At 40.5% G+C, this 9621-nt stretch overlaps 1 protein-coding gene across 2 annotated transcripts; it reads left to right on the top strand.

Moving 5' to 3' along the window:
• The first annotated feature begins 4946 nt into the window (after positions 1-4946).
• Positions 4947-9049, top strand: LOC103971235 (magnesium-chelatase subunit ChlI, chloroplastic). 2 transcript variants are annotated; one of them, XM_009385205.3, is made up of 4 exons: positions 4947-5074; positions 5193-5314; positions 5396-6464; positions 8816-9049. In XM_009385205.3, the coding sequence occupies exons 1-3, from the start codon at positions 5026-5028 to the stop codon at positions 6446-6448; spliced, it is 1224 nt and encodes a 407-aa protein (XP_009383480.1). In that variant the 5' UTR covers positions 4947-5025; the 3' UTR covers positions 6449-6464; positions 8816-9049. The 2 variants fall into 2 exon arrangements, with proteins under 2 accessions (XP_009383480.1, XP_009383479.1); XM_009385204.3 differs by having other exon boundaries at positions 4958-5125.
• Positions 9050-9621: the final 572 nt, after the last annotated feature.

Below are 9621 nucleotides of genomic sequence, written 5' to 3'. Positions count from 1 at the left end.
TCACTCGACTCTATTTCCTCGCCACTGGTGAACCATGGGGCCCGCAATGCCTCCATCAATTTCTCCAATAAAGAGCAAGTAAATTACGGGGTGAGAAATGCACGAAACAGCACACGTGTTGGCTGCAGCGCACGTGCTCATATCTTTCAAGTTTTATTTTGAACTATTTTCCTGAAAAAGTTTTTTTTTATTTTTTTAGTTTTTCCTCTATAGGTATCCCTTTTAACTTATTTAATTTTTTTAATATCCTAAATACTAGCGAACACAATCAATTATTTTCATTTCATCGTAATCGCTTTTGTCTTAAAATTCTTGTACTTATGAAAATAAAATTAGTTACTCCCTATATTTTTAAGGTTATATTGAAATCCCTATACTTATAAAAATAAAATATTTATTACTAAGCACGTGTGGTATTTTTGTCAACAGAATTGATGATATTAAAGAGTGATACGTAATAAGTCCATATTATTTTCCTATATCAATAACATGTGAGGATAAAATTTTTTTGCTAATCGGAATCAATAAGATTATAAATAATTATCGTTAGATTTACTAGAGTATCAACTTTTGGCACAAAAAATAATGAGTTTTGGATCATATCTCACCGGTAGAGATATCAAAGAGCAACATTGAGTTGAGCATCCAATCATTGATGATTTCTTCTCCTACAAAAGGCTATGTTTGCTTCTTATTTAGATCTGTATCTATTTCTTTATGATAAGTTAGGGTGAGCAGCACCACCCAACGCAGTGCAGGCTCGCATCATCCATTGCCTGCCAAACAGTGGCTCCATCGTCCACTGTTGAACGGAGATCACGAGATGAAACAAACATAGAAGAAGAAGAAGGACTAAGCTTGTGCTTTCATGGGGCGCTCCGTACGACGAAACACAGAAGGAAGTATCATTCCATCATCTGTAGCCAGCATGCATGTCTGAGGAACTGCTACTCTCTTCTCATCCTCTCCCTCCGTGAATACACAGTAGTACACTCTTGATGGACGTCGAGCACCGACTTCTGTAGATGTTAGCATGCCCGAGGAACCGGTCCTCGTCGTGTCGCAGAAGAAGGAGATCTATGTATAGCAGCGTCTTCTTCCAATGGTGGTAGCTCGATGCAGTGCTATAACACGATAACGAAGACAACAAAATATACTTTATGTTACAGTTTTATCTAACCACAATAATAATTAAACAATTGCCATAATTTTGGTAATTGTCATTTAATTTTAACCTTTAATTATGATTTTTAAAAACGTCTTACGGACAATAATTAATAAAAAATATAATAAAAACTAAACATGGGATCGATGCAAAGAATGGTTTACAAGCGAGAGACTTCGTAAGTAGGGACAAGAGCAGATCGCTGCTGCTGTTGCTGTGAGGGCATAGGCGTTCCCTTCGTTCTCCTTAAGTCCACCGACTGTTGGCAGATCAGCGAAGGCAACGAAGACTACCGCAGTGAGGAAGATGAGGATTGGCCGTGGAGCCTCTTAGGAATGTGGCTGCAGCGACGGTGGTCGTTGGCCGAAGACAATGGTGAAGCTTCGCTTTTCTCAACGACGTTGGTCGTTAGCTAAAGGCAAAAGTAAAACTTCGCTTTTTTCACTGCTCGAATAATGAAAATAATAGAAAATAAGAATAATTAATGAAGAAGTTTATTGAAGAAGTGAAGAAGCTTTATTGAAGAAATGAAAAATGCTTCAATACATTAACATGTTCCTTCTCCTATTTATATAGATTAGGAGAAAGGATTTCCCTTAACAGAATAAAGAGATTTCCTCATATAATTTGGGGGTGCACTGATCTTGTCATAAAAGAAGGGATATGAAAGCTCGATTGAAGATTTGTACCGAGGAGCGTCACCAACCAATTCAAGAAGGATTCATACGTTACATGAAAGCTTGGAAAACGAATTAGGATGAACGGGTTGACCTTCCACTTCGGCGTAGGCCGCCGACAACAAAAGCTAATAATAATAATACAATAATATACTTCAAACTCGCTGAAGTACTTGCATCAGCCATTCTTCCTCGTCTTTCGAGTTGGAAAGACGAGACCCTTATTGTCACAGAAATAGTGCAACAGCAGACCGAAGATGAAGTCCGGAACAGGATGAAGGAGAGTTGCTATGGAGCTGGCGGCGAGAGGATGTGGTGCAGACGGTCAGGGCCTCCAGGCACGTCTCTCTCTGGACCTGTCTTCATTCTTCGCCAGCCACTCCTCTCGTGTGCCCAAGGCGTGGAGCTCCCACCGTGGACGACGACGCTGTTATGCGCTCCTCCTGCAAGAAGAACACCAGGAAGATGCTGCATTCTAGCTTCACTCCTGGCGTTGCAGCAGACCAAGAACATGACGACGATCACCACCAGTTCCTTAGACATGCTAAGAAGCCCTATGGAAGTGATCTCTATGCCAATACGGATGTCCATCAGGAGACTATGTGTGCATGCTTATATAGAGAGGACACCACACTAAACAGGGCAACCCAGCGATGATTAATAATAGACTAAAAATCTCGTTTTTTTAGTTCAGTTTGATTCGTGGTCTGCCAATTCCACGTAGAAGTCGCTAAGTTTATGTTACCAGAAAGAACTTTTAGGTCTTCTTTTCTCGCCTACGGTTGATGGAAAAGTGTGTCCTCCACAAAAGCTCATTCGTACTATACATATCCCTTTATATCCTAGTGCTGTAGTTGCCAATCTAGTCACTGAGATTTTGTCTGCCTGGACCTCACAAGCCACCTACACTAAAAATCTTTAATTTTTTTATGTGATCCCATTTAATTAAATAAAATATATTATTTTATATAATTATCGATGAATAAAAAAAATTATATTTCTTAAGAGATAATCTTAATGGTAACTTTTGATATATGATACATAATTACAGATATTCTCTCAACTCGTGTAATGTTGAATATCATATTATATTGATATATCGATTAGCTATCGATATGGTACGTACCGAGCTATACTGACACATGATACATTAAGATATATCGATATACCCCTCGTGTCGATCCTTTGGTGGATCGATATGTACCGCCCATATCAAGTGGTACAGTATAATATTTTTATATCCAAGATTTATCTTTATATATCATACGATCGACGATGTATTTATAGATTAAAAAAAATTTCTGATTAGCATCTAAAAGGTACGTATCGTAAATTAAAATATATTATTATTTAATTTTGTATTTTAAGATTTATTTTTTTTATCAAATAATAATATATTATGATTGTTATGTTGACACTTTTTTTGTCCTGAGAATTGAACCGCTCAGCGATATCATATCGTCGGTGATGATATATCGCTCCGGCAGGGTGGGGTTTCTGCATTGTAATCTGCATTCTCTTCTAAGAAGAAAGACATCATCAACACAGTGATATTACATCTAAAATATCCCTTGCAAAAGGGACCATAGAACACTAAACAATCTCATCTTATTTCGGCGTAGATGGCGAACACGTTATGCCCATCCACCACTAAAGAATACATGGAGGTTAAGCACCAACGTAAGTTGCATGCGTAAACTAATGTTAGAACTATTGAGTGACCACTTTCACCGAGGATGGGGTTCTGCATGTTCGATAACACCCCCCGATCCCTGTGGTGTTCTCATCAGCCCTTTGCTAATGCCATGAGGACATATGAGACCTTTGCTTTAGGGTTGAATCTGCCCTTCGACGTTTATATACAGCCAAGCAATCATTAATATCGTGCGTGCGATCACATACACACACACTGCCACCTCGTTCTGTCTTCCTGATGATGCACTACTACTACTCCACTATCATGCCTTTATAGGAATGCTACCAATATTTGTTGGAATATCATAGGCTTTTTTCCTCTTAAACAAATAAATATAGCAGTCGATCATGCACATACAGCCATCTCTGTCTGGCAACTTGAACAAAAACTATGGTTTGATGAGAAATCCAGCATTCCGAATCCTATTACGATGACTAGATTTGGATGCTATCCGAGGTAGATCTTGAGCCAAGAACAGGCCATTGAAAGCCCCCATAATAATGGTGGACGAACTGCACTTCCATCCATGGTTTTCTTAGTACATTATGCCCATAGTATCCTTCGTGCATATTATACGAGATGAATACCATCTAATGGAGCATCAGCGTGCTTCTCTACAGTTCAGCGGAAGGAACGATGGAGAAAGTATCAGATGCAACCCCTAAAGGATCATCGTGACTCGAGGCATCGGTCTCGTCCTCGGCAATGGCTCATTGCCTCCTTTTTCCTGATTGCTTCGGTTTCGACGAGGTAGGCATTGAGTTTGATGCACACTAGTATGGTGTGCACGAGCGGCCCTTCCAAGTTTCCGACGTTGATCTTTCCTTTTTCTCGTTCATGTATCTCCACCACGGCAACGAGTCCATATTCCACCAAAGATGATGATGAATGTCTAGCAAACTTGCGCCAACTCTCTCAAACACTCCCATCTTACCACGCTCTCATCCAAGTCTCTGTATCTTGTTGATTTGTTCGAGGATGAAGTGGTGAAGGAAAAGAATGATCACTCTTCTTAATGGTGATTGATGGATTTATATTTTTCATATTTAAATCAGCTTATAATTATTTTCACCTTTCAACATTGGATATTATCTTATTATTGATATATATATAGTACTATTTTTTTTATGATTTCAATTGGCTTAATTATTAGCGAATCATATGAAATCCATTCGGCCTTAGAATAATAATCATGGAAAGTGATTTTAACATCTTAGATATATTTATTGTATGGAGTGAATAATTAAAAGAAAAAGAAAAAGATCGGAGCGGTGCACAAATGGACCGAAGCCTAACACAGTATGTAGTGGGCCGAAAGACTGGGCTCGATATCAAAGGGCGGCCCAACTCCACATAGGCAACGGCGAAATCTATTCCGCGCAATTCCTCCGCTTCCCTCTCTATCTTCTTATCCGACCATACGACTCCGCCCATCGTTACTCGCCTCCAAACAAGCATAGCGCCGCAGAGCTCGACTTCATCCTCCCATGGCGGGTCTCCTTTCGTCCTCCTTCACCGCCCTCTCCGCTCCCAGAGGTCCAACTCTATCCTATTGCCCCGCTCCTCTCCCTCCAACCTCATTTCCTGGTAAGCCCACTTCGCATTCCAACCTCGAGTCGTGAATCACGGCCTTCTTACTTGCTTTCCCTCGCAGCCCGGGTTGTCCACCGGAGAAACCTCAGCAGTGGTGCCAGAATTAGTATCAGGCACCGGCCGCGCCACCTCCTGGTGTCCGGTGCCGCTGCCGCCACCACTGAGCTCTCCTCCGCCGATGAGGTAGGTGCTTCTCGCTTCCCCTATGGTGTTAATCCCAAATGCTGGAAAGGTGTTTGCGTATTTGTTGTTGAGATTTGATAGGGAAAGAAGTTGATGAGCAGCGAGAGCCAGCGGCCGGTCTTCCCGTTCTCGGCCATCGTGGGGCAGGACGAGATGAAGCTGTGCCTTCTGCTGAATGTCATCGACCCCAAGATCGGCGGCGTCATGATCATGGGCGACCGGGGCACCGGCAAGTCTACCGTCGTCCGCTCCCTCGTCGACCTCCTTCCCGAGATCAAGGTGGTCGTGGGCGACCCTTTTAACTCCGACCCCGAGGACCCCGAGTCGATGAGCATGGACGTCCGCGACCGCGCCGCCCGTGGCGAGCCCCTTCCGGTGGCCGCCACCAGGATCACCATGGTCGATCTGCCGCTCGGCGCCACCGAGGACCGGGTCTGCGGCACCATCGACATTGAGAAGGCACTCACCGAGGGCGTCAAGGCCTTCGAGCCCGGCCTGCTCGCCAAGGCCAACAGGGGCATTCTCTACGTCGACGAGGTCAATCTCTTGGACGACCACCTGGTGGACGTGCTCCTGGACTCCGCTGCCTCCGGGTGGAACACCGTGGAGAGGGAGGGCATTTCCATTTCCCACCCCGCTCGGTTCATCCTTATCGGTTCCGGGAACCCCGAGGAAGGTGAGCTCCGGCCACAGCTCCTGGACAGGTTCGGAATGCACGCTCAGGTGGGGACGGTGAGGGATGCCGAGCTGCGGGTCAAGATTGTGGAGGAGAGAGCTGGGTTTGATCAAGACCCCAAGGGGTTCAGGGAAACTTACCGAGCAGAGCAGGAGAAGCTCCAGCAACAGATTGCATCGGCACGGAGCTCGCTTGCATCGGTTCAGATCGATCACGACCTTCGTGTGAAGATCTCTAAAGTTTGTGCAGAGCTGAATGTGGATGGGCTGAGAGGGGATATTGTCTCCAATAGGGCTGCCAAGGCCTTGGCTGCATTGAAAGGGAGGGACAAAGTGACTGCAGAAGACATAGCCACTGTCATTCCGAACTGTTTGAGACACCGGCTCAGGAAGGATCCTTTGGAGTCGATAGACTCTGGTTTGCTCGTCATTGAGAAGTTCTACGAGGTCTTTAGCTGAGCATTCACTCTAAGAGGTAAATTGCAAGGTCCCAGGAAATTATATGGCTGTTCTTTTGGATCATTCTGGCATAACCTTTTATAGACCTTATTTTGTCCTCAATGCTCTAATTTTTATATGCAATTATATGTTATTCAGAATGCCATGGCTTTGAAAGTACACATGAATTCAGTCTGTAGGATTTTCTTACTTTTCATTAGTGATTTTGAATGATCAACAAGAGACAACTATGCCATAGTGCAACTTTGGCATTTTAGTTTTATTATTATCGAAAGAAAAGCTAGGATGTAGTGATGTAGGTTTGTTTGTAACTTAAAAATGACTGCTAGATGTACTGTATGAGTATCAGTAGTGGTAAATTGATAATAGGAATATTTAAGACTTCCTACATGTAGAGGGCAAGTATTTGAAGAGGTAGAATCCAAATAATTATCAACAACTTTGATTGGTGCCAGAAAAGGAAGAAAAAAAGAAAATGAACATTGATTAATAATTTTCTCACCCAATTTCAGCAAAAGAGGGTGACTTTTGGCACCATGGTAAAATTGAACATGGTGTCATGTGTCAGCCATTGAGTTTGACCCCAGTTTACCCACTTGAAAGTGGTACAGAGCCCAGAAGTTATATACACAAGTGTAACATATGAACAGGATGACTTTGGACAAATTGATAAGCATTTATTTGCAATGAGAAAAAGTATCTGCTTCACAACCCTATGTCAAAATGACAAGTATGAACATGCATTAGACATATATTAGAGATATCTAGATTATTCTTGCATTCTGATTCAGCTATAGCACAGTGACTCTTTAGGGCTGAAACACTGAAAGGGAGATGAGTTTGAGTAATGTGATAATTTGAAAAGCTTATATCTCTAGTCTATTGTACAAATTGATACACATTTGTTTGTAATAAGAAAAAGTATCTAATTCACAATCCTATGTCAAAATGACAAGTATGAACAAGCATTAGACAACTATTAGAGATATCTAGATTACTCTTACATTCTGATTCAGCTAGAGCACAGTGATTCTTTAGTGGTGAAACACTGAGAATCACTCGAGTATCGTGATAATTTGAGAATCTTATATCTTGAGTCTCTTCTAATCTCAATACATTCATTTGAAAGATATTTTAGTGCGTAAGATTTTGTTTTGATCTTTTCCTTCTGGAGCTATCAATATAAATAGACTTTAAGTGACTGATGATGCAGAAATCCTCAAGGACTTGACGTAATTGTGGGATTCTAGATAATTGATTGGCAGTGGGGCCTGTTCTAACTAGCTGGAAGCAACAATCTTTATCGTAGGTGAATCAGAATTGTAACCGAGGATACTACAGACACCTGGCATCATGACATGCAGATTTTAAGTGGATTCTTTTCTTCAAGAAAATTGTATCAAGGTGTCATGGTCTAATAAATAGATACTATGACTAGGACACTACAGACAGTTGCCATCGTGACATGCAATTTCCTCTTTTATTTGATGTTAACATAACTTGGTAGATTCATACTCCATATGCAAGTCCTTTTGACATGAGATGGTGCAAGTTGGGGCTCAACTTCACTTAGATCAGTCCAGCTCATAGTAATGCATTGAGTGCTGGGTCTGACAAAATTATGGCTTAGATTAGTTCAACAACTATTTTTCTTTGTAGAACTCGCGGTGAAGATGGACTTGTAAAATGATTTGCAGCTTAGTTTCTAATTCCAAGGGAATGTTCTAGATTAGTCTGCTTCTACTATTTTGCAAACCCAGATAATAAAGTCAAATTCTAACAGTGTGAAGAAAAAGATCATGACTGCATGGTTATCAATTTTGCTTCATCATTTTAGACTAGAGATTTAGGTCACCATTCCTTATCAGACTGAGAAGTTTCAAGTCAACGGTAAGTGTTGTCAGAGAGTTGGGGAGATTTTATATTTTTTGCACTTTCATGGAGAAGGAAAAGTCAAAAGACATATTGATATGAAACCCAAGACTAGACATCAATGTTTATCAAGAAAGATATTACCATATCATATACTTTTGTAGGCCTGGAGAAGTGTACTTCTAAGCTCTGTTGATCTGATTGCAACACATGATCTGTTAAAGAACTGTTTGGGAAGTTGGTGTTCAGAAAATTATAAAATGTTCATCATCGATCAATGTTTTCTCTTCCATTCTCACATGTACTAAATCTTGAGAATTATGTCATATCCTCAATGTACATATATGGTCTTAATATTGAGTGGTCTAGTCCTATCTGAATTCTTTCTAAATAAAAATTCCTAATTATCTAAAGAAAGCTCATAAGTAAAATCCTTGCTATGATTCTTAAACTAATTCCTTCCTAAAGTTCAATTTAATATACTTTATGTTGCAGGTTATCTTGCAGAGCATCAAGATTCACAAAGATAAAAGGAAATGTGTAACCCTTAAAATGCTGGTATTACACATGTATATCCCTTGCAGTTTTGTATTTGTTCTTGTGTCAGTCACAATGTCTTCTTTGCATCTATTCCCATCCGTGTTGTTTTTATGAAGAGTTGTCAATTTACAATGCTTAAATTGTATGTTTGACATGAGTTTTAGATATGGCTGAGGATATCATAGTTTAGTCCTGCATTGTCCTATCGATATCTTATTATTATTTACCGTTAGCATTTATCCTTTTCAAACTTTTATGTTAGAGTGAATATAGAGAGTCAAATATGTGGTTTTTCTTTTGTTAATGGTTTTTAAGACATTTCATGGTGAGATGGAGTGTTGGACACAAGCCTAAACACCCCATATATCCATCTTGACATATCATCTTGACACTATAGATCAAGATGTGCCAGGACACCTGTGTGAGGTTGAGTTCGTATATTCAGATCTCAGTTTATCTCTTTGTCTCAAAAGAAGCTAATCATCATTTTTCACAAACTTACCGTGATAAGATTAAGAGTATAAAAATGCTAGGATACCATGATAAGATAATAGTTAGACAGTCACTAGTCACAAAACTTTAGCTATTAGGAAGGATCTCAATGCATTTTTAGAACTCTCAACATACACAATGTGAAAAAAAGCCATATGTCCAGATTGGATATCTTAGATATGGTTTGTCATACGTAGGACAACAACAAGAAAGCGTCTTATGGCATTGAAGTTTGGGTTTGGACTTACAACTAATACATGACAAGATTT

Source organism: Musa acuminata, chromosome BXJ3-11 (genome assembly GCF_036884655.1).
Source record: "Musa acuminata AAA Group cultivar baxijiao chromosome BXJ3-11, Cavendish_Baxijiao_AAA, whole genome shotgun sequence".
Lineage (NCBI taxonomy): Eukaryota > Viridiplantae > Streptophyta > Magnoliopsida > Zingiberales > Musaceae > Musa > Musa acuminata.
This window is presented reverse-complemented; position numbering and strand designations above follow the sequence as displayed.

What these genes read in the sequence shown, in the direction of transcription:
- LOC103971235 (XM_009385204.3), top strand. Translation starts at nt 5,026, where the DNA reads ATGGCGGGTCTCCTTTCGTCCTCCTTCACCGCCCTCTCCGCTCCCAGA. An exon ending in CCCTCCAACCTCATTTCCTG is followed by an intron (nt 5,126 to 5,192) that starts GTAAGCCCACTT and finishes TTTCCCTCGCAG; the next exon opens with CCCGGGTTGTCCACCGGAGA. An exon ending in AGCTCTCCTCCGCCGATGAG is followed by an intron (nt 5,315 to 5,395) that starts GTAGGTGCTTCT and finishes GAGATTTGATAG; the next exon opens with GGAAAGAAGTTGATGAGCAG.